Source organism: Ptychodera flava, chromosome 21 (genome assembly GCF_041260155.1).
Source record: "Ptychodera flava strain L36383 chromosome 21, AS_Pfla_20210202, whole genome shotgun sequence".
Taxonomy (NCBI): Eukaryota; Metazoa; Hemichordata; class Enteropneusta; family Ptychoderidae; genus Ptychodera; species Ptychodera flava.
The window spans coordinates 7,164,722-7,191,012 of NC_091948.1; the positions used below are offsets into that span (position 1 = coordinate 7,164,722).

The window sequence follows — 26,291 nt, forward strand, 5'->3', positions numbered from 1 at the left end:
CCCAATTTACATATCTAATGAACTTTACTAATTAGTGATATATACTTTGATTTACTTGATCAAAGTTGGCAAAACATGCTATGTACATTGATGATTATACAAGGTTATACCAATATTGAAAGTCATTTCGCATTTTCATGTCAGCTAATTTATAATTTGCATATCTAATGAGCTTTCACATTTCGGTATATACAGCTTGAAGGACTTGACCAAAGGCAATTACACTTGCTATATAAAGTGGTAATACAATGACAGCAGTCAAAGAAATTAATTATTTTTATTTCAGCTAATTGCATATTTGAATCCTTTATGTTGATCATTACGCTTTCAATGAAGTTGCAAACATGTGGCAAAGGTTCAAATTTACACACAACTGCAATATATAATGAAACAAGTGAGCATTTTCAGTTCAGATCTGGTTTCCGAGCAATATGGAGGTATATGTTACAGTTTCTTGGAAACGTATGGCGGCAAGCGGGTACAACTCCCATGCTGCAATCCCATGCCTTGTCTCGCATGATTAATAATTAAATTTAAACAAATGCTTATATAATAATGTTACTAATGCTAATATAATAATGTTGCTATGTAATTGGCATTGTATGGTTAGTCTTATCGTCTTATGACAACACCTAAGTTACACTATGAACATAACTTCCCTGTACAACAGGATTCACAACATGCGAGGCCGCTATCGTATAGTACATGAATGTTGATAATGAAATTTTCAGATCGACGAGCATAAATAAGCAGATTTATAGTTTATGTGCTTGTACTCATTTAAATCTTTCGCAAAAACATGCAAGAGCTAGTAGAGCGGCACTCAAGAGCGCTGCTTACAGGAAGAGAGGAAGGGAGAGCACAGAGCGCCCTCCATCGACGGTTCGTGTCAAATCCGTTCAGTTATTCTTTCACTGACGATTGTTGAATTTTCACAGGTCAGTGTATTAAATGTGGCCATAATATTATTATTGACATAAACCATAACATTCCTTAGTTCCAATTTCATGCACATGAAGTCGGCAGTTATTTATGTAGTAGTATTTTGAACTCAACACCACCTGATAAGATACATTTTAAAACCATACACAGCACAGATATGATACAGTTTAAAACCATACACAGCCGCCCAAACAGGAGGTTTCTAGTAAAAAGAAACAAAATAAGTGACAAACGAACAAGATGAACATTAAATTAGAAGCAAACACGTTTAGCAAATCCTTTAAAACTTTTAGCATAAATATTTAAAAATAAGCAATCAATCAAAAAGTGAATTGCTTGCTTATCAGGATCACAAAATGTTATTTTCTGTCCAGTTAATTGCAAAGGAATATGTATATTGAAAATCGATAGACAATCAAGAAAGACTTTAATTGATTTGTTTATAAATAGAAAGCCAAAACATTAGTGCCCGTTTTAGAGTGTACTGGTTAATTAAATTTAACATACAGATATCGGCATAAGGATAATCAACAAATTTTACCTTTAAATCATAGTACTAATATTTAGTATAGTTCCGCCGAACAGCTTCTAGCTTGTCTGAGTACACTCATGTATTATCAGGCATATTGACTATTTCACATCAGTCATTAAAAAGACAAAAACAGCACGATACTAATATGGCATAGTCCGTTCTAGAACACATATATTATTGACCCATGACACCAATTTCTTCTGTTTACAATGTATTGCTATAATCTCATGACGTCACAATCGGAAATAAAAGTCTGGGTCGACGATTATTTGTTGGGAATATTGATTATTCTAATCTCCCATGAGATATTGTCGGGGTATGATCACGATATCTTGAAAAGTTGTGGGATTCCTGTCGTCTTTAGGATTCGGATTGGAAGTTAACTCTACTACATCTACAAAAAAATCTTAATTGACTATTTCTTAGTCCGATCTCGCTAAAAATCCCAGGAAGTCCCAAGTAAGACGGCACCTAATGCTCTTACTCCTTCTATTTAATACCAATAGGAAACTCTACGTCACTTCATCATGGCCGTAACACACATATTTTACATTACACACACGTTTTAATTTTCATCAATCACTAATGTACCTTATATAATGTGTTACTAGCCCGTATGAGGCCTCAGCGCGGTTTCTACGACCCCCTCCCTTTAAAGCTAGTTGGAGTAATTTTCAATGGATAAAATAAACGAAAATGCAGAGATTACGATTTCGAAACGGGACTTCTTACAAAACACATGTTCTCGGATCTAGATAACGTTGATGCCCGGGGTTTACATTGTGTCAGCATTTTGATTATTGGACATTAGACAAAATGAGTAAAACTTCAGAGTTATCTGCTGATGAGATCATTCTTACAAGACAATGAAGATAAACAGCAAAGATATCTATTTTACATAAGTTTGTAATATTCTTGGGTTTGTTGATAAAGAAACACTGTGATTAAAGCATGGTGCCCTTGAAGTTGCTCGGTGTTCGGTACTGCTGCTAAACAGACGACGTTCAACTTGAATGTCTAGAAGAATGTCTTGGCTGCCTGCACGACCAAAACTCCAGCGAGACATAAGACCTGAGCGACGCAAGCGCGACTCACTGTACCTGTAATAAATTAGGAGAGGAGAAAGAAAATGGAAGTTGACGTCACTCGAAAAGTTGAGTATAATATTATTCGTCATACATTTAGCACAAGATTTCTACAATCTACACACAGTAACTAAATTAGGGGAAAATCCGTGTAGGTTGTAAGCCTACGTGTATGCACTAATTCTCTAAGTATCTTACCTTACACTGGACTGCAACTGTGAGCTAGAAGTCATGATATTCCATTTTGATCGGTTTATTGTCTCTAGTGATGCGATGATAAGGCATGAAGGACCATAGCACAATTATGGAAAAGATCAGCCAGACTCTATAAGAGACCCCCTCCCATTAATTGTCTTTCATTAGATATTTTCTTTGTTTTGTGTCAATTACGTAATTACTAATACTGCATTTCAAAAAAATCCTGGCAAATCTGTGCGTTTGTTTTCTCCCGTAGGGAGTTCGTATGATACGTACCTGCTGAGATCGGGACTACTGGGACTTTATTTCGGGATTTGCAGTCCTCTTCGTATTCCCCGAGACAAGCGGCGTACTTGATGACGTGAGCGACGTAATTCTGCTCGTGGATGTTTTGAAACAAGTGAGAGTAAGGTCCGTCAGCGTGGAGGGAAACATCCTCGCCACCATGAGTTCCCATGCCCGATACACAAGTGTCTCCTGGAGGTAGTCTGGCGCTTCTGCGTAATTTCAACAAATAATAAAACCTTCAAAGTTTCGCACATGGAACTCAAAATCAATATGTAAATGTCAACAACTTCAAAATAGGCGCATTCTGGGTCTCAAGTCATCCTATTTCTTGCATTTTCCATCATGTTCTGCAGTGCATGGTGTTGGAAACCTGTCAGCAAAGCTACCATTACAAAGATTTGTGCTTGTTTCTAGACATCTCTTATGATTAAACAGGTGAACATCGGGCACTTGAGGTTCCAAGACAAGAAATGTGACCTTTTTAATCTAACAATTCTCTAACGGTTAATAAGCTCAGAACCCCCGTAAAGTATACATTTTCTGAAAGCCTAGATATACAGGAACATTTTGGTAACCACAGTGTCACCATTATTTACATAACTATCACGTGACAAGGTAATTTGCATAACCTTTCAAAAATCTGTTTTTCCTATGTTTTGTCTCAATACTTCAAAATATCTGACTCAAACTTGCTGGAATGCAAGCTGTCACAACACACTTCCAAAGTTTGTCTCAGATTTTTTATATCTTGCTTAGTTTTTTTGGAGCACAATTTTAAAGAAATCAACTATGGTAAAATTCACTGCTCTGGAAGTTTTTCAGGCATAACAACTGTTTAAGAAGGTTTAAAAAAATTCTGAGACATTTTTTTGAAGACCCGTAGGACAGCTTGCACTCACACAAATTTCAGCCACATATCTCAAAGCATTGAAACAAAACATAGAGAAAACCGGTTTTTGAAAGGTTATGCAAATTACCTGTCAAGTGATAATTATGTAAACAATGGTGACACTATGGTAACCAAAATGTTCCCCTATATCTAGGCTTTTTAAAAATATACAATTTACGAGGGTTCTGAGCTTATTAAACACTAGAGAATTGTTAGTTTAAAATGGTCAATTTCTTGTCTTGGAACCTTGATTGAAGTTACAACAGCTGGGATTTTCATGGCATTTTCATTATTGTTATTTTAGGAAAACTAATATTGGAATACAAAACCGTAACCGCAACCGCAACGCATTGTGTACAAAGTGTAATATGTCAGTGTTGACGGTTAAATTCAAGAACTCGTTTGCCAGCAGTAACATTTAACACTGGCGTTGTTAAATTATCATCAGATAATTGTTTGCCTCTTTCAGACGATTCAACTTGAGTGTTCACTCTTGAACATGTCGGGTGGGGGTCGTGCTCCGGACCACAGGCCTTCAGGCCGCAAAGTACGGTACAGACATAAAGGATGAAACGATGTCATATAAATCATAAGATGCAGCTAATAGATCTTTAAGTACAAATTATAGTGGAGGGGCTTTGGTTACATTTTCATACAATTAATGGCTTTTTACCTGTGTCAACGTCAGTGATGTTCGGCCTGTTACCGTTCATCCTGAAGGATTCTTGAATCGCCAGTCCGTTTGGTCCGTTGGTGTAACTAATAGTAGTGTAAGGCAGGCCGTCGGTTGCTATTTCACCGGATTTCCCTTGAAACATAGGAACGATTTACGTAAATCGCAAAATGTCCCAACAGAAAGCGCGTGTTTACCCTATTTTCAAGTTACTTCACAAATTCTTTGATATGGTCACTTTGAGTTTCTCATTTCAAACGTTTGACACACGGGTTGAATATGTACTCTGAAATAGCCAGTGGTTGTAACATTTGATGACATTTTTTACTATTTTCACTTTTAATGTCAACTGGAGCGTTTTGTTCTAATCCCAAAAGGATATCGAGATACACAGTATTCAGTTTGTCAACTCAGCCTGTGCATGAGTTGACTGCATCGTTATTGTTGACGAGTGAATTCTGGTCCGGACAGGAATTCAGGTGTAAACAATCAGAGTTCATTTGACACGTATAGACGCTGTGTTGACAAGCTAAATAGTCGGCGTTTCAACATAATTTGGGGAGTGGAACAGCAATTTGTAATTGAGTCATAAGCACGGTTGTCATGGTGAGTGTGGTCGATCCTTCCTCCTGACTTGCAAACAAACATTGAGAAAAAATCATCGAAAGTTAAGTTACTGGCCCTTTATACATAATGATGTGTGTCATGTGCGTTTGGAAGCTATTATCTTAGACTTTTGTATGCTTGAAGAATTTCAACATTAACATTTGCACTCAAGAATTTCAATATACTCATATAGATAGCATGCATAATAACGTATCTTGATCGCTGTTTAAAATTGGCTTTTCTTAATACCTAAGATTGGATTTCCTCGCTTTGGGTAACCGTTGATAGTGTTCACGTGGCCATGATCGGATGTTACGATCACTAACGTGTCTTTCCTGTGTATCATCTCCAGGCCCTTCTTGACAGCGTCATCAAATGCTATTGCGTCGACGAGGGCGTCATAAGCACGGTTGTCATGGTGAGCGTGGTCGATCCTTCCTCCTGTTCGTGGAATATCAAAAATAATTTTGAAGCCGGCATGATGGATTAAGTGTGATTAAATGGTATTGGTCGGCTGAAAATATGGTTTGACCCTAAAAAAATTGCTACAAAAGGTTTCTCAACGGTTTTTGATAGAGTCAAATGTGCTTAACAACATATTAAAAGTCTACCAAAATCTGACCACCGGAAACGCGTCATTTTCAAGATGGCGTCCAAGATGGCCGCCATATACTTAAAATGGCCATAACTATACAAAAAAAAATTGCTACAAAAGGTTTCTCAACGGTTTTTGATAGAGTCAAATGTGCTTAATAACATAGTAAAAGTCTACCAAAATCTGACCACCGGAAACGCGTCATTTCAAGATGGCGTCCAACATGGCCGCCATATACTTAAAATGGCCATAACTACTTAAATATTAAACCTAGACTAGTGATGTCTGTGTCTACCACCATGTTTTAGTGGTTTAGGAATCCAACTATCATATCTAGATTATAGGCAAGTGGTCATAAGTCCCATAATTTGCATATTTGTACATGTATTAAAAATAATCACTGTCACATTCTTCGTCCAGAACATGTTGCTCATGTGGATTTTCACAATTTCCGAGGTTAGGTAGTAAAGGGAAAGCAACTCCACACATCGTTCATATTTTGGGTGTTTGCGTTTTGTGTATGAAATTGTGTATAATATAAGTGTATGTCATGTTTGGCTGTTTTAAGAAAAGTGTTGCTTAGCCATGGTGAGACGTATCCGTAATCTACGTGTCTTGATGTTACTCCACACTGGAGTGGAGAGACAAGTGTGACACTGCGATCCGTTGGCGCTGCATTTCGAAAACAGAGTTTTCTTCATCAGTCGCTTGAAATTCATTCTTGATTGGTGGGACGTGTTGAATGGTTGATTGTTTTTATTTGGTAGTATATTGTTCCACTTACATTTGGTGTTCAAGTAGGGAAGCTAGAATGTCTACTGGTTGGTCTTGTTGTGTTTGTGTAGGTTCGTGTGAACCTGAGTTCGAGCTGTCGTCGCTTTTGTGAAGTCTGGCACTTATAAGTGTATTGCCTATATTTCTGTTCCTTCTATATGCGATTATTGGTTGATTTTGGAACAGTTTTTTATTTAGTGTTTCGTCTTTTTCAAGTTCATTTCAGTTTTCTGTCAAGGCTTGCTTGATTTTTGTCATTTCGATGTTTAATACGGGCTATATGTTGTTATGAAGACTACTGTACAAAATACATGATAGCTCTGCTAAAAATAATCTTTAAAAACAACACATTTGAATTAACACATGAATTCTACCGGCAAATATGGGATGCTCTATGGGGTCTCCCTCGTCGCTGGAAATAGCAGATATTACATTTCACGAGACAGAAATGAGAATAATACAGAAACACAAACAACAAATGCCGACCTGGCTGAGGTTCAGGGACGATGTTTTCCTGATTTTGATCGGAACACAACACGAACTCAATGAATTCATGTCAAACATCAACAAAATGCATCCTATTTTCAAATTTTCGTTTGAAAGCTCGTCTCAAGAAATCACATATTTAGACCTGACTATCTACAAAGGTCGTCGATACAACAAAAAGAACATTCCCAACACCAAGACACACTTAAAACCAACAGATACATTCCAGTTCTTACAAAGAAACTCATGCCATCCGGCAGCAACATTCAAAGGTCTGATCAAAGGTGAAACATTATGATACATCAGAACATGCAACAACGAAACCGATTTTACAGAGAAAGTCACACAATTTAGTGAAAAATTACAAGACCGACAATATAAAAATACCGCAATTATACGGTGTCCATCACATTTGATCTGAATTGGTACATACCAGTATGGGTACCAAAGATCAACAATAAATGTTGTTTCTATCAGTGCAGGAAAATTCCAAGTTGATGTTATGACAATGATTTCTGCACAGTACAGCCAGAAAAACAACAAGAAATATATAAACCAGAAAAACAAGAATGACAAAAGTAAATAACGTCTGAAACTTTAGGTACTGGAGGTCAACTTTAGCAACATGCATAGCAAAAACAGCTAGTCCCTCTTAGTTTGAGCAGGTCTGTTAATATGTAACAGTTCAAAAACAATGACAGGAAATGACTCAAGGTCAGTGGAGTAGCCTGTTTCAGTCACTGGCATGCCACCACTCCTACATATTTGCAGGATTTCCCTTTTTCTTACCTCATTTGCACATTTTGACGTCCATTTGAAGAACGTCACGTCTCAGCCCCTGCATCTACCCTGTACACCAAATACTGAGATGATAGCTTTGGCGGTAAGGGAGCTTTTGCGTGTGACGGACATACATCCGCACTAACATACCCACATACATACATAGAGACACACAGACGCCACCGACTCACCATAAAAGCTGTTTTTGTTATTTATGTACATACCAAATATGAGCTAAAAATGAAATAGAACGCATTATCAGAGAAACAGATCATAAAAGCAGAAAAAAACAGCTTGAACAACAAAAAGAAAGAAAGAACGCCACCAACAATACAGTAGTCTTCATAACAACATATAGCCCGTAACATCGAAATGACAAAAATCAAGCAAGCCTTGACAGAAAACTGAAATGAACTTGAAAAAGACGAAACACTAAATAAAAAACTGTTCCAAAATCAACCAATAATCGCATATAGAAGGAACAGAAATATAGGCAATACACTTATAAGTGCCAGACTTCACAAAAGCGACGACAGCTCGAACTCAGGTTCACACGAACCTACACAAACACAACAAGACCAACCAGTAGACATTCTAGCTTCCCTACTTGAACACCAAATGTAAGTGGAACAACATACTACCAAATAAAAACAATCAACCATTCAACACGTCCCACCAATCAAGAATGAATTTCAAGCGACTGATGAAGAAAACTCTGTTTTTCGAAATGCAGCGCCAACGGATCGCAGTGTCACACTTGTCTCTCCACTCCAGTGTGGAGTAACATCAAGACACGTAGATTACGGATACGTCTCACCATGGCTAAGCAACACTTTTCTTAAAACAGCCAAACATGACATACACTTATATTATACACAATTTCATACACAAAACGCAAACACCCAAATATGAACGATGTGTGGAGTTGCTTTCCCTTTACTACCTAACCTCGGAAATTGTGAAAATCCACATGAGCAACATGTTCTGGACGAAGAATGTGACAGTGATTATTTTTAAACATGTACAAATATGCAAATTATGGGACTTATGACCACTTGCCTATAATCTAGATATGATAGTTGGATTCCTAAACCACTAAACCATGGTGGTAGACACAGACATCACTAGTCTAGGTTTAATATTTAAGTAGTTATGGCCATTTTAAGTATATGGCGGCCATCTTGTACGCCATCTTGAAAATGACGCGTTTCCGGTGGTCAGATTTTGGTAGACTTTTACTATGTTATTAAGCACATTTGACTCTATCAAAAACCGTTGAGAAACCTTTTGTAGCAATTTTTTTTGTATAGTTATGGCCATTTTAAGTATATGGCGGTCATCTTGGACGCCATCTTGAAAATGACGCGTTTCCGGTGGTCAGATTTTGGTAGACTTTTAATATGTTATTAAGCACATTTGACTCTATCAAAATCCGTTGAGAAACCTTTTGTAGCAATTTTTTTGGGGTAAGGTCTTTTTTTTCATAAATGCAGCCGACTATATGGAGGTATGGAAACAGAGGCATGTGCGTACACTAATGTGGAGAGAGAGAGAGAGAGAGAGAGAGAGAGAGAGAGAGAGAGAGAGAGAGAGAGAGAGAGAGAGAGAGAGAGAGAGAGAGAGAGAGAGGGGGGAGACAGAGACAGAGACAGACAGACAGACAGACAGACAGTGAGAGACAGACATACACGCAGAAAGAGACAGAAAAAACAGACGTGCAGACAAACAGACAAAGAGAGAAAGAGAGAGCGACAGAGAAAGAGACAGAGATTCAAAGTTTCACTTTGAAAGTTGGAACTCTCTGACGTTGTTTCAAAGACTCTATATGCTTCTCGTTCACTGACTCTTTGATCACCGAGCAGTGGTTTCTATATAGAGATAGCTACTAACCTTCCACAAACAGAAAGAACCCTTTGTGATTTTTACTCAGCATTCGTATGGACTTTTCCACCATCTCTGCAAGGCTTGGTTCCCCTGCAGTGTCGTTTACCCTGTTAGATTCGTATTCCATGTGGCCGTATTCAAAGAGACCTGTTGTGTAGAAACGCAAAATTAGAAGAGTTTCAATTTTGCCATTTTAGACCAGTTTTAGTTGCTTTTATCTGTTTAACGTAATCACGTGCAAGAGGCCTACTTCTCAAATAGACGCAACCTAATTCTCAGTTTTATTTTGTTTCAGCAAGACATTTCTATGAATTAGCTGGACGCTATGTGTCAACGTTTCTGTCACTGAAACCGCGTTAGCCTTCAAAACCCAACTAACACCCTGCCCTGTTTACAAAGAAATTGATTTCAGATAAACTTTGCCAAATTTCAAAACCTTCTCCGACCAGTGACGTAACATACTCTCTTTTTAGCTTGGCATCAAAGGGGAAGTTCACCAAGGATGATTTTTACATATGTGCTAGCTTTGTGGTCACTTACCCCGGAAAAGCTATTTTCGCCATTTATAACTCGCGCGATTTTTACAAAAACCGATAGAAATAGTACAGGAAGTTGCCTATGTAATTTGAATCATGGGAAAAAAGCTCCAAGCTTGGAGCTTGCATCAAGTGATATGGTAGGGACAATCTTCGCGTGGGTATGGTATTGTCCCCTAACCCACGCTCAAACCAGGCTGTGTGTATTTACATAACTTTTGTTTATACTGAGTATCCTTGCATAAACGATGAATCAGTCATAACTAACTGTCCACTAACAGATTTTGTGTTGCTGTTTACTACTGTGTTACGATGAGTGGACAATGTTGGGGCCATATCTGTCCGAAGATGGTCCCTTCCATATCACATGATGCAAGCTCAACGCTTGGAGCTTTTTCCCCATTATTCAAATTACATGGGCAACTTCCTGTACTATTTTTATCGTTTTTGTAAAAAATCGCGAGAGTTATAAATTGTGAAAATAGCTTTTCCGGGGTAAGTGACCACAAAGCTGGCACACATGTAAAAATCATCCTTGGTGAACTTCCCCTTCAATCCATGATATTGAGCTAATTTAAGAAAGAATACGTCAATGATGATGCATAGCTTCTTCCTCTCACCAAAGAGATAGTCGGTACTTTTTGGGTCGACGGCATCAAAGTGTGTTTTATTCCACACGTATTCAGCGCTAAATCCATCGGATAAATTGCCTTTCCATTCACTGATGAGATCTCGTCCATCAGTGCGGCGTCCTTTCAAGGAACTGTCCTCAGGATCTTCAGTGGCGTTTGTCATAAACGCTCTTCTACCGCCGCCCAATACCACCTAGAGAGAGAGAGAGAGAGAGAGAGAGAGAGAGAGAGAGAGAGAGAGAGAGAGAGAGAGAGAGAGAGAGAGAGAGAGAGAGAGAGAGAGAGAGAGAGAGAGAGAGACAGACAGACAGACAGACAGACAGACAGACAGACAGAGGGACAGAGATAGAGACAGACAGAGAGATAGAGACAGACAGAAACAGAGAGATAGAGGGACAGAGACAGACAGACAGAGACAGGCAGAGATACAGAGACAGAGGGACAGAGACAGGACAGAGACAGAGACAGAGACAGGGAGAGACAGAGAGACAGAGAGACAGAGACGGAGGGACAGAGAGATGGAGTGAATAAAATAAGCAGACCATGATACTATGATGTATGGCTATTGATTGTAGTTGATTTTGTAACGTTGTCCAGTAAGTCTATATAGCACTAACCTTAAAGTCCGTGGCCCTCTCTACCAGTTGAGCCGCTATGTCGACACAGCCTTCGTCGGCAGAGTATTCCCATTCTCGATCGGCGCTATGAGCGTACACACTTGCAGGCGATGCGTGTGTAATTCTGGCCGTTGATACGATGCCGGCAGCTTTACCTGGATGTAAAACGGCGTGAGCATCATTGTTAGTACTCTGAATGGTAGAATACCATCACCAATACTCGTAGCTTTACCTCACAACCTTCCAAGAACATATCCCACCTCTTCGAACGATTTGCGTGGACATTTTTTCTATACATAGAAAGAAATCCCAATAAATTTCTACCCAAAACATATTTCGGAAAGTGAACCACTTCATATCGAAACAAGAGTTGATAGAACTTGCAAATCAAAGGTTGATATTGGAAGATATCGATTAAACGATCGGTAGTAAGTATTTTGTGTCAATAAAAGTCAATATTTTTGTAAGTGATTAGTTGAAAAGGAACTTGTCTGGAAGTTTATCAATACAATGCCTTTTCAAGTTACCATAAGCGTTACCCTGAGAGAGTTTCAGTGGAACTGTGATAAACCACAATATCCTTCAAACAAATGCAACATTGTATATAATAAAGTCACCTTTAGCAAGCTCAGATCCCTGTACATTCTGTCAAAATACATTAGAAACGTTGGCACATCATTTTTGTTGATTGTACATTTTCCAAAAATAAAATGAACAGAATGAACTGTAAATCATGGAAAGAATTCCTCAATTGTCCTGAAAATCCTTTATCGACCTTTATCTCAGTGATTCTTTGAAACAAAGACTGGTCAATTTTGTTGGATCGTATTGTTATAATTGCGTATAAGAAATGTAAACTGAAGATGAGCATCCAAGCTTTCAGCTGTTACATTTATACACTAAACATGTCCAAAAGTTAAAATTGAAGTTCTGAAAGAAAGGGCACTATATCTAAATATGTTGAGAGATGGCAAGACTTTACTGTTTGAAATGGTGCTGAATTTTTGACTCTAGAACTGACACATGTGACTCCGTAATTCCCTGAAGTTATTTTAGTGGTAGGATTATAGTGAATTTTCCTTTTCTTTCGCTATGGTGTCTGCTTTTCTTTGAGCGTTTTCATGTTTAAAAAATGAAAATTTGCTAAAATTCATTGAGAGATCTTCTTAAACATCATGATAGAGATAAGTAAAGAATTTTGCTTTAATTGTTTGTATTCAATTGGTCTATTTTTAATAAACCAAAAACTACCCTGTAGGTTGACTTCATGTACGTAGTAACGTGATAACTACCTTGACGAAGAGCCATGTCAAATATCGAGTCGATTTCTGCTGCCTTGGTAGAGCTGCAGTTGGACTTAATCACGGAATCGTCCACGCCGATCACTCCTCGTTTAGTTTTGACCCCGCTCAGAAGAGCAGTTGCCGTGCCAGCAGAGTCTGCTACCTGGTGATCAGTATTGTACGTCTGTAAAAAAAAAGAGTTAAATTGATTTAAGATGTGAACAGAAAGACACAGGGAGCAAAAATGAATTACTATAATTTGATTGTGGATGAAATTTAACAATACTGTTACAAATGCCATTCGGATCTGACAGAGCAGTGAACTTGTAAAACTCGTATCATGGTGACGTTATGTTCGGCGACACTACAACGGCATGCAGCCTACGCATAACTGATTTGGCTTATAGGACTCACTGAGCGATTAAGATACATTGCGCCTTGGGGACAGAGATTCGGACTGTCAAATTTTTACAACATTTTACTGGTCTACCACTTGTGAAGGTTCATGGTCGCCGTCTTATTATTGTGAAAATCGAACACAGGAATGGCGGCAATTTCGAATGCCCAATATTGGTATATTTAAGGTTATCTGTTTCTCTGTTACCAAACTTTTTACGGTTACCCCTGGTTATTATTCGCTAATTTTGAAAGACAATGTTTAAAGTTTTTCTGAAGAAAAGTGTGAGAAAAAGTTTAAGTCTTTCATTTTCGAGGCACTTACTACCTATAAGCAATGGTCATTCTAGATCTGTATAACATTTTAATGATGTAAATTCGACCAACCTTTAAAAGGCAGGAGCGTGGTAGCGTCTCCAAGGTTAATGAGTCCTCTTCGCCTGTTTTACCTTCCAGCTGACCTTTGTAGATTCTTGCCGATGTCAATGTAGAAATTCCAAAGCCGTCCCCCAGAAACACGATCACATTTTTTGCGATGTTCGTATTTAGCTTTTCCAGTTTTAAAGTCTTCTCCAATTCTTCTTTGGCCCATCGGTTCCAATCCTCAGCGGCTACAAAGACAATGGTCAAAGAGATGTGATCATGGAGTTTCACAGTCGACTTGGCCAAAAACCAACTCGGCCAAAATCCAACCGTCCAAAATTTGCTTGGCACAAGCTAATTGGCTGTGCGCCCCTTTACAATATCACTGTAGGAAAAATTTCCGAGACTGGAGCGAAAAAGTGACGCATTTTCGCAATCGGTTAAAATCTCTTATTATGTTCACCGCTCTTTAATGGTATTTTTTTTAATTCTTACCGGTGAGCAGTGAGAAATGCACTCCTTGGTGACAATCAAGTATGATAACAGATTCTCACGACTAAGACTGGAAATTTTCACCAAGCACAGAGAGAGTGGTTATTTTCACGGCGAGAATGCAATTTTTTCCTATAGTATTGAGACTGATTTCATCACCTTCTAAAACATTTCTGTATATACACCCAGACATAAAAACAGGGGTGGTTGACAACATTGCCCTGGTTGCAGACGTTAGGTACCACACAGGTCAACCCATTAAGGCTGCATTGACAAACATCTCTGTAGGGGGCGGGAGAATTGACCGGGGTGACTTAAAAATATCAAGCGACATGTCTGGGCACTTGAAAGCATTTGGAGACTAAAAGGGGCACTCGAAAAAAAACTGTCTCTGGTTGATGTGAAATATCTGTTTGGATGTCAATGTTAAGCTATTGCGTTTTGCTAATTTTGAGTGGTTTTTTGTGTATCCACTGCAGTTTCTTGTTCTTCTCCCTGAAACGTAACGAAAAGTCCAGTTTTTAACTTATCAACACAGCCATATGTGTACAGACAGCATTGCTATTGGTTAATATTGAATTCAAGTCCGGACTAGAATATATCTGTCATCAATAACAAGGATCTTTACACATGCATATACAGAGTATTTGCCAAACAAAATTAAGTTATTCTAGCATGCTATGGGGAGTAGAACAAGAAACTGCAGGCGATACACAGAATAAAACATACTTGATTGGCCAAAAGGTACACCAAATGTCCCTTTTATACAAATATGTAATTTTGTCCAGTTTTCCTGACAGTTATGTGAACTTTGTCAGGGAAATTATTTCATAGTTTATCTGTAGACTATAGCTACCTTAAGAAGGGAAAAAATAATTTTGGCTGAAATTCCAATATCATATTTGTTGTCCATATCCGAACTTTCAACACTCTATTTGAATAAAGTATGTATCAAGCATGTATCAAACACGTATAGAAGCACAGATTTAGTTAATTTAGTAGTGTAGAAAAACCATTCATAGTTTTCATTGACTCCAATGTATACAGTGAATCAGCATTTTCGGTGAAATTCCACAATGGAATTTCTTATACACATATGCACATGTTACCGTGCACCTAAGGAAGTAAATTTACAGTATATCAATTATCAAAGTTTATAAATGCACAGATGGACATTGTATTCACAAATACAGGGGGGGGGGACTGGAGGATTCAGGGCGGATTCGAAAATTTTGAGGGTAGTGGGTGGGACTTGAAAATTTTGCTTTACCATTAAGGGGAACCTGAACACTTTTGGGTTCCCTTTTACCTTTTACATTTTCTATTTTATCTCGAAAATATCTTAAAATATGTGAATCATTGAATTTTCGTAAAAATACAAGTTGGTCTCTAACGGGGAAGACGCTGCAATGTGTCAAATGCACTTTGTTGCTGTCTTCCTACAGTATGCTGAAACACACCATATTCAATTTATCAACAAACCCTGTATATAAATATTTGTGATAACTGAATTAGGGTCCAAACTGAAAGTTATTTGTCAATGATACATATGCACAGTACACATAAACAGGCTGTGTAGGCGCGGCAAGCTGAATACGGGACCGTTCAACATGCTGCAAGAAGAAGGACAAGAACGTAGTTGTATAAATTGAACAAAATATTGTCAAAATTATCAGAGTTAATACACCTACTGCCCTGCTCCTGCCTACGGGCAGTGTCACTGTCACTGCATACTGGCAGTGACAGAGACAGCTCTGACTCAGATGAAGTTGAAGAAGAATAGTTTGGGTCATATGATGCTCATTATACTGTGAAACATATTTGTTCACAAGATCAGGCCAGAGGGCAACACATGGAAGACCAGGAGACTTGACAGTCATCAGGGATTTTTGAATTCTGGCATATCAGAATAATCACATATAGAAGAAAAAAGATGGTGTCGCCTTGCTTTATTTTCCACAAATGTACGATAAAATATCACATGTTTTGACGAAAAGCACTTAAAATATAAAACCATTCAAGCTCACTAAATGAAAGAAATTTTCACATTCTCATCGTAAAATGACACAAAAGTAAAACGGCGAACAGTATAGACTCTAACTTATATGAAAAAATGGGGCTAAATGGAAATATTTATTTTTGACCAATTTTTTTCATTATTAAACCCAAAATTTTGATTAAACAATTTATTTGATGGAATATTTTAACCTTCCTCCTGTATTTTCAACTTTGTAAAACTTTTATAGATAGCATCTGAATCATATATTTCTTGTAAGTTTGAAAAAATATGTTTATCGGTAGGTTACTCAACTTTGTAAACTTTTATAGGTAGCATCTGAATCATATATTTCTTGTAAGTTTGAAAAAATATGTTTATCGGTAGGTCACTCTACTCAGTTTTTCACAATTTGGCAAATTGTAGCCACGAAGTCACAATTTGCATACTCTCTCATGATTGTCATTTTGTGTGCTCTTCAGAAGGTGCCATTGTCCTGGCAAGAGTTGGATAAACTCAAGTCGGCTTAGAATGATGAATCCAAAAATTCAACTGATGCATTTAAAGATGAAACTGCTGATAACAGGTAGTGTCAAATATCTTGGATTAGAACTGCGCTATACATGTTCCTTTTTCTTTGCGTGCATCCCTAATAAATATGCGGCTACATGATAATTTCAGGGAGTACTTGAAAAAGATTGATTATATGGACGGAAGGTCCTTGAATTTTTTATGGTATTGAGGGGGTGGTCTGAAAAAAATACGATTTCAATTGTGATTCATCCAACCCCTCACCATTATTTGTGAACGCAGCCTAACTAAATAAACTAGTCTCTTACCCGGATTTTCGACTTGAGCTTTAATAGCCCGGCTCAGCGACTAGATAGCCAGCTACGAATTCACCACAAGTTTGCATTTTTGAGGATCTAGCAAGACCGTTCAGTGTGCTAACAAACTCGAAGTTGCGAAGCTGTCTGAGTGTAAGAGCGTATACGCGTACCGTCTGACGCCGAACAGGCCGGACCTTTAGAGAGCCCGTTGCCTAACAGCACGACCGATTTCAATGTAAACAGTAACAAAGCAGTAAAAGTTCCATAATACAACTTTTGTCTGGAGAAATTCTTAGCTTATAAAACAGACTGAGATTGAAAAGTCAATAGTATCATCGGCTGTATCACTTCGCGCGTTTCCTCATCTCATGCCGATTTGATATTAAGCGAAGACTTGCTCGCAACGACATTTTCAGAACTTTTTTCATGCGCTCTCCTGAATATTTGATCAACATGGGCCAAGACACGATTTGGCTAGCTCTACGAAAAGACAGGATGACTTCGTAGCATGCACACCGTAATGACTGGAGTAAAAGTTTAAACTTGAGTGAGTTCCATGAACCACTAGATCGGGGAATTCAAAGGCAAAGTGCCCTGGGCAATGTACTTTTCAACGATTCGTACCATACTGTCAATCCAACAAAATTCAAATAACAGTTTGGGGTGAAATGTGAACGCGGATCTCGTTAATAATAAATGCTTTGACCACATAGAAATGCTGTCGGAAGCTCACGACTGCACCTTCCGCACTGCCACTGGCACCCACAAACACCAACGCGCTGCTACGTGACGGGCACTAGCTATAGGGATGATCCAAACTTGTAACCGTATACAGTAGAAAGGTTTCTACTGTCTATGTGGTAACCCAATGTGCTCGTCGAGTAGTTTCTTCGTCTATGTTGTAACCAAATTTATGTGCTCGATTAGTTTCTTCTAGGGTGTGGCATGGCGGATATGCAGATCTATTGCACTTTCGCGTGCCAACTTTCAGTGACAACGCTACAACTAGTCAGCACGAGAGAGGTGCGGACGATAAGACAATTTCGCTGAGACGTGTTTGCCAAAATTCGTCTGCATATCGGTCCATGAGCTCTTATGTTACACCTTGCACTATTTTAGAATTGAGCATTGCAACCAAATGAGGTAACGAAGTATGTATGATAACCTTCCGAGAAAACGGCCACATATATGTTTTTCTTCGAGAATGGTTTACCTTGTGAAGCTCCTTGGCCTAAGAAGCAGATGCTTATAAGGGCTAAGACAAATCTTGCACCTACACTTTGAGCCATTGTCATTGCTTTACCGCCGTGTCGTCTGCGATGCTATGAGTTTCACGTATGACTGTCGATGCGTTACGGTACAGCGCGATTGAACAGGTCACGTGTGCCCTACGACGTATATTCAAAATGTCAATCACAATACAGCAAATTTGACCGTCTGGATCTGGCACAAGAAAATGTAGCAACTATATTCTTTAATATGATACAACATTTTCGTCGGTAGGGATTTTTCAAGAAAGGATACTTTCGCAAATTACCTAATGGCACACACACACCAACACACACACACACACACACACACACACACATATATATATATATATATATATATATATATATATATATATATATATATATATATATATATATATATTATGTGTGTGTGTTTGTTTATGTGTATTCTATTTATTCGTTTCATTTACCTATTTAGGCAAACACAGTGTGTATGCTTGTTGTTAAACATTCGACAAAAATAAGAGAAGGGCCACTTTACAAATGGCTTTTTGTCCAGACCAATGCAAATTATCTTTCTTTCAAGATGGTGATATTTGTTTGTGTGTAGGCAGCCGTCAACTGTGCCCGCTAACCTTACGGTGAAAAGAAACTGGCGTGGGTCAGGGCAGGTCGTGCTTCGGTTGTCCGAATAAAGGTAAATCATCTTCAATGTGCACATTCTTTAATAAACACGGACTGTATTGCCTACGTAAACCGTGAATGGACGCTAGCTGTCACACCAATACACTCAAGTTCCCTCATTCGACAACTTTACTCCATCAGTACAAAATGTAGAAAAAACCGAAGCGTTATTGCCAGTGGAAAGGAAGAGTGGAAATCCATGTTAAGAAATTTTAAGGCTAAAGGTAAACGTCTGCAAGCCCATAAAGACCTCCGAAAACCGAAACACCTCTCCTGAAACTATAGCCAGACTCTGATGTGATATATATTTCTTATACAGGTCGAATAAAAGGTTTTTAAAAATGGGAAGATTTGTATAACTCTTGAACGAAATGAAAATCACCTTCTCCTTATTAAAGGCACACTCACCACAGCAAAAAGAATCAACAGTCGAACAATTAGTGTCAATACCGTGAATTTCATTCACGTAAACAACAATTCCAGTTTGTTTTTACCTTCCCACAACTTCAACGCATTTTTGCAGTTTGCAAAGCTGACTTCTTAAGGTAGACATCACACGATAAACAAGCCGCGCCGCCTTGTAACAGTGACTAACCCCACTTCACATATTTTAAGGTTTTTTTTATCGATAAGTGACCAACTGAATTATTTTCATTCTGCGTCTCGCCCAATCACATGTCTTTGCATGTTTATCCACGACGCCCACATTCTCTTACACTCCGACCTCACGTTCTGAACTTCTCTGGTCACGTTTGTCCGAGTTGACAACTTCACTTTGCTGATTATAGATTTCAGGTGACTGTACTGATCACCTCGAAAAAATGAAAACAAAACAAACAATTCACTGCATTTCGAGAATTACATCTTGCGCTCAACTGAGACTAAATTAGTTAAATGTAATCATGCTTATCAAATTGGGGCGGGAGAATTGACCGGGGTGACTTAAAAATATCAAGCGACATGTTGGCGCACTTGAAAGCATTCTGAGACTTAAAGGGGCATTTGCAAAAAAACTGTCTCTGGTTGATGTGAAATATCTGTTGGGATGTCAGTTATAAGATATTGCGTTTGGCTAATTTTTGAGTGGTTTTGTTTTGTGTTTCCACTGCAGTTTCTTGTTCTACTCCCTGAAGCGTAACGAAAAGTCACGTTTTTAACTTATCAACACAGCCATATGTGTACAGTCAGCATTGTCAGCATTGCTATTGGTTAATATTGAATTCAAGTCCGGACTAGAATATATCTGTCATCAATAACAAGGATCTTTACACATGCATATACAGAGTATTTGCCAAACAAAATTAAGTTATTCTAGCATGCTATGGGGAGTAGAACAAGAAACTGCAGTCGATACACAGAACAAAACATACTTGATTGGCCAAAAGGTACACCAAATGTCCCTTTTATACAAATATGTTAATTTTGTCCAGTTTTCCTGACAGTTATGTGAACTTTGTCAGGGAAATTATTTCATAGTTTACCTGTAGACTATAGCTACCTTAAGAAGGGAAAAAATAATTTTGGCTGAAATTCCAATATCATATTTGTTGTCCATATCCGAACTTTCAACACCCTATTTGAATAAAGTATGTATCAATTGTCAAACACTTATAGAAGCACAGATTTAGTTACTTTAGTAGTGAAGAAAAATCATTCATAGTTTTCTCATTGACTCCAATGTATACAGTGAATCAACATTTTCGGTGAAATTCCACAATGGAATTTCTTATACACATATGCACATGTTACCGTGCACCTAAGGAAGTAAATTTACAATATATCAATTATCAAATTTTATAAATGCACAGATGGACATTGTATTCAAAATACAGGGGGGACTGGAGGATTCAGGGCGGATTCGAAAATTTTGGGGGTAGTGGGTGGGACTTGAAAATTTTGCTTTACCATTAAGGGGAACCTGAACACTTTTGGGTTCCCTTTTACCTTTTACATTTTCTATTTTATCTCGAAAATATCTAAAAATGTGTGAATCATTGAATTTCGTAAAAAAAAAACAAGTTGGTCTCTAACGGGGAAGACGCTGCAATGTGTCAAATGCAGTTTGTTGTTGTCTTCCTACAGTATGCTGAAACACACCATATTCAGTTATCAACAAAGCCTGTATATGAATATTTGTGATAGCTGAATTAGGGTCCAAACTGAAAGTTATTTGTCAATGATACATATGCAAGGTACACATAAACAGGCTGTGTAGGCGCGGCAAGCTGAATACGGGACCGTTCAACATGCTGCAAGAAGAAAAAGAACGTAGTTGTATAAATTGAACAAAATATTGTCAAAATTATCAGAGTTAATACACCTACTGCCCTGCTCCTGCCTACGGGCAGTGTCACTGTCACTGCATACCGGCAGTGACAGAGACAGCTCTGACTCAGATGAAGTTGACTAAGAAGAATTTGGGTCATATGATGCTCATTATACTGTGAAACATATTTGTTCATAAGATCAGGCCAGAGGGCAACACACGGAAGACCAGGAGACTTGACAGTCATCAGGGATTTTTGAATTCTGGCATATCAGAATAATCACATATAGAAGAAAAAAGATTGTGTCACCATGCTTGATTTTCCACAAATGTACGATAAAATGTCACTGGTTTTGACGAAAAGCACTTAAAATATAAAACCATTCAAGCTCATGCAATGAAAGATATTTCACATTCTCATCGTAAAATGACACAAAAGTAAAACATGTGGTGCCACATGTGGGGCAGGATGCGCTTACTATTTTCGAAACACCTGACATCACTTCTTGGTCTTCTGGCCAGAGGTCCATATATCTTTCTTTCATAATTATGACTTTGTTTGTGTACCGTCTATTTACTGTCTGTTCTGTGCTGTTTTGTGTCTATGTTTACAACTATTGTCTTGCGAATTCTGACCTACTGTCATTGGATTATGGATTGGTATGATTGCGATTATTTTACTACGACCAGGTCGATGCTCCTGCTGGTGGACATATTGTCCCCGAGGGCATCATCCACCTGGTACTTGTACATGATAATGAAAGACTGTATAAGAGATATATTCATACCGGCTTGGACGTCGCCCGGGTTAACAAGGTCTCGACCAGCCACACGGGACACAGTAGCTCAAAACCGTGCGTCCCTCGGATTATCCTTCGGGATGTTACTAAGACCTCATACGTGCAATCAGAGGGCAATTTTATCACAGAAATGGAGAAATCTACCAGACAATTAAACCATGCAAATTGCTACTGACAGACTGTTTAAAGTCATCTCCTGTTTGTCATTATACAGGTTCTATTACAAAGTGTGGTATTAAAAACTGCAAAACTTGTAGTATGCTCATCACTACAGAACAGTTCAGTAGTAGTTTGACAGGGAAGACCTATTCTACCAAATGTCTGGAACCTCTGAATTGCACTACCAAAAACGTAATCTATGGAATTGAGTGTTCATTGTGTGGGCTCATTTATGTTGGTGAAACAGGAAACAGCTTACGATCTGGAATGAATGGACATCGCAGTGGAGTGAATCGATCTTTGGATGTGCAACTTTATAAGAATTTTAACCAGGACGATCACTCCACTTTGTCTATGCGTGTCCGTATTCTTGAAAAAATATACCATCCAACCACAGCCCCACACTTAGTTCACCATTCCGTAGACAGAGAGAATACCACTGGATTAGACAGTTAAGTACCGCAATGCCTTATGGTTGTAATGACAACATCAAAGATATAGGCAATCTCTCAAGTCCTGGTTGTTCAGAAGTGAATGTGATGGGCCTATTTGAGTCTTCTGTCCGTAGAAGACGTAGTCATGGACATAGGCGTTACCATCGGCCTAAATTGGATACATCTACCTCCAACTGCCATGACACATTTCATGAACTGCTTCTTTTATTACAGAAGCCTTTAGGTTTCCATCACATTCGTACTTCATTATTTGCTCTTTCCATCAAGGACTTGAGAAGGTTGCATGCCTATGCATTAGGATTGTCTTTGACAGATCCGAACAAACAACCGTACAGACTGGTCAGTATTATTGCTGATATTGCACTATACAGACTATACAAGCCTGTTCGTGCTGAACCTATGACTGATGATCATCGTCATTTCATACATCTTCCATTTACTAACAAAGGAATTGATGCCATTAATATCAGCAATATACTGCACAACAAAAAGGTTACATCAACTATACCTGTATACTTTAAGAACCAGTCTGTACCTATTCTGTCATATCAGTACACCAAGACAATCTCCAATAAAATATTCAATTACAATAAGGCATTGCGGCACTTAAAAATTGATGAATTCCTTCAAACACCAGCATCCTGTGACTGCTCTACATCTCCCTTCAATACACTCAAGTTGGCCATATCATCACTGGTGATCTGAACTTGGTTGAACATCATCACCTTCGTAAGATATTATCTTGTGTACCCAAGTTAAGAGAACCTCGCAGGATCAACTGGAACCATAATTTTAAGATCGTTATGGACTCTGTTGAAGAATATGCCAGGAAATGGGCTAAAAGGGAGGATGTAGAGTTGGACACATTGTCAGAATGGGTCAAATCTGTGAGGAAAATAGTTCGTGGCCGTATTGGTCGACTAAGATCACATGTTTGCAGAAGACCCTATTCTGTATTTAAAGATCCTGATGCTGTTAAGTGTTTGAATGATATCCATGACAAATATGTTGTCGTTCCTGCTGATAAAGCTGCCAATAACATTGTATTTGTCTGTAAGAAGTATTATTTCGAATGTCTTATAGACGAACTTGGTGTAACTAAGACCTCCACCAACTCCACTTACAGACAATCAATGTTCAGCAAATCTGAAATTTTGGCAAACCATAAGTCATTCATGGATAATTTTAATGGTACAATAAAGGATGACCATAATAAGTTGCCTAGCTTATACTGGATACCAAAGCTCCACAAAACACCTTACAAAGCTAGGTTTATCGCAGGATCTTCAAAATGTTCAACAACAGAGTTATCGAAGATACTGACTTCTGTTCTTTGTACTGTTAAACGGGGACTTCAAGCATACGTGATGTTGTCTTTTTTCGGAGTGGTATAAATCAAATGTGGATATTAAATAGAATAATCACATATTGAAGCAAAAAGATGGTGTCGCCAACCTTGATTTTCCACAAATGTACGATAAAATGTCACTGGTTTGACGAAAAGCACTTAAAATATAAAACCATTCAAGCTCATGCAATGAAAGAAATTTCACATTCTCATCGTAAAATGACACAAAAGTAAAACATGTGGTTCCAAATGTGGGGCAGGATGCGCTTACTATTTTGGAAACACCTGACATCACTTCTTGGTCTTCTGGCCAGAGGTCCATATATCTTTCTTTCATAATTATGACTTTGTTTGTGTACCTCTATTTACTGTCTGTTCTGTGCTGTTTTGTGTCTATGTTTACAACTATTGTCTTGCGAATTCTGACCTACTGTCATTGGATATGGATTGGTATTATTGCGATTATTTTTTTTGAACAGTATAGACTCTAACTTCCATGAAAAATGTGTGGCTAAATGGAAATATTTATTTTTGACCAATTTTTTTCATTATTAAACCCAAAATGTTAGAGATTAAACCATTTATTTGATGGAATATTTTAACCTTCCTGTATTTTCAACTTTTTAAAACTTTTATAGATAGCATCTGAATCATATATTTCTTGTAAGTTTGAAAAAATATGTTTATCGGTAGGTCACTCTACTCAGTTTTTCACAATTTGGCAAATTGTAGCCACGAAGTCACAATTTGCATACTCTCTCATGATTGTCATTTTGTGTGCTCTTCAGAAGGTGCCATTGTCCTGGCAAGAGTTGGATAAACTCAAGTCGGCTTAGAATGATGAATCCAAAAATTCAACTGATGCATTTAAAAATGAATCAATTTAAGAACTTGCCATAAAAATATGGATCTACAAACTGCTGATAACAAGTAGTGTCAAACATCTGGGATTAGAACTGCGCTATACATGTTCCTTTTTCTTTGCGTGCATCCCTAATAAATATGCGGCTATATGATAATTTCAGGGAGTACTTGAAAAAATTTGATTATATGGACGGAAGGTCCTTGAATTTTTTATGGTATTGAGGGGGTTGTCTGAAACAAAAAATTCAATTGTGATTCCTCCACCCCCTCACCATTATTTGTGAACGCAGCCTAACTAAATAAACTAGTCTCTTACCCGGATTTTCGACTTGAGCTTTAATAGCCCGGCTCAGCGACTAGATAGCCAGCTACGAATTCACCACAAGTTTGCATTTTTGAGGGCCTAGCAAGACCGTTCAGTGTGCTAACAAACTCGAAGTTGCGAAGCTGTCTGAGTGTAAGAGCGTATACGCGTACCGTCTGACGCCGAACAGGCCTGACCTTTAGAGAGCCCGTTGCCTAACAGCACGACCGATTTCAATGTAAACAGTAACAAAGCAGTAAAAGTTCCATAATACAACTTTTGTCTGGAGAAATTCTTAGCTTATGTAAAACAGACTGAGATTGAAAAGTCAATAGTATCCTCGGCTGTATCACTTCGCGCGTTTCCTCATCTCACGTCGATTTGATATTAAGCGAAGACTTGCTCGCAACAACATTTTTCAGTAACCGATTTAGAAAAAAACTTTTTTCATGCGCTCTCCTGAATATTTGATCAACAAGGGCCAAGACACGATGTGGTTAGCTCTACATAAAAGACAGGGTGACTTCGTAGCATGCACACCGTAATGACTGGAGTAAAAGTTTAAACTTGAATGAGTTCCATGAACCACTAGATCGGGGAATTCAAAGGCAAAGTGCCCAGGGCAATGTACTTTTCAACAATACGTACTGTCAATCCAAGAAAATTCACATAACAGTTTGGGGTGAAAAGTGAACGCGGATCTCGTTAATACTAAGTGTTTTGAACACATAGAAATGTTGTCGGAAGCTCACGACTGCACCTTCCGCACTGACACCCACAAACACCAACGCGCTGCTACGGGCACTAGCCATAGGGATGCTCCAAACTTGTAACAATAGACAGTAGAAATGTTACTACTGTCTATGTTGTAACCCAATGTGCTCGATTAGTTTCTTCTAGGGTGTAGCATGGCGATATGTAGATCTATTACACTTTCGCGTGCCAACTTTCAGTGACAACGCTACATCTAGTCAGAAAGAGAGAGGTGGGGACGATAAGACAATTTCGTCTGCATATCGGTCCATGAGCTCTTATGTTACACCTTGCACTATTTTAGAATTGAGCATTGCAACCAAATGAGGTAACGAAGTGTGTATGATAATCTTCCGAATAAACTGCTACAGATGTGGTGTTCTTCGAGATCGGCTTACCTTGTGAAGCTGCTTGGCCTAAGAAGCAGGTACTTATAAGGGCTAGGACAAATTTTGCAGGTACACTTCGAGCCATTGTCATTGCTTTACTGCCGTGTTAGCGTCTGCGATGCTATCTGCATGAGTTTCACGTACGACTGTCGGAGGATGT

General features: G+C 38.4%; 1 protein-coding gene across 1 annotated transcript; it reads right to left on the reverse strand.

Annotated features, from left to right (window-relative positions):
* Window positions 1-258: 258 nt before the first annotated feature.
* On the reverse strand, window positions 259-26,291 carry LOC139121261 (alkaline phosphatase, tissue-nonspecific isozyme-like). The gene is made up of 10 exons (XM_070685994.1): window positions 26,141-26,291; window positions 13,584-13,807; window positions 12,810-12,984; window positions 11,518-11,672; window positions 10,889-11,093; window positions 9,739-9,879; window positions 5,463-5,654; window positions 4,608-4,742; window positions 3,034-3,254; window positions 259-2,574 (listed from the first exon to the last, which is right to left on the reverse strand). Exons 1-9 carry the CDS (start codon window positions 26,220-26,222, stop codon window positions 3,049-3,051), a joined length of 1,515 nt encoding a protein of 504 aa, XP_070542095.1. The 5' UTR covers window positions 26,223-26,291; the 3' UTR covers window positions 259-2,574; window positions 3,034-3,048.

What these genes read in the sequence shown, in the direction of transcription:
- LOC139121261 (XM_070685994.1), bottom strand. Translation starts at nt 26,222, where the DNA reads ATGACAATGGCTCGAAGTGTACCTGCAAAATTTGTCCTAGCCCTTATA. An exon ending in GCGAGGAAATCCAATCTTAG is followed by an intron (nt 4,743 to 5,462) that starts GTATTAAGAAAA and finishes CTATGTTTCAAG; the next exon opens with GGAAATCCGGTGAAATAGCA. An exon ending in CATCACTGACGTTGACACAG is followed by an intron (nt 3,255 to 4,607) that starts GTAAAAAGCCAT and finishes GAAATTACGCAG; the next exon opens with AAGCGCCAGACTACCTCCAG.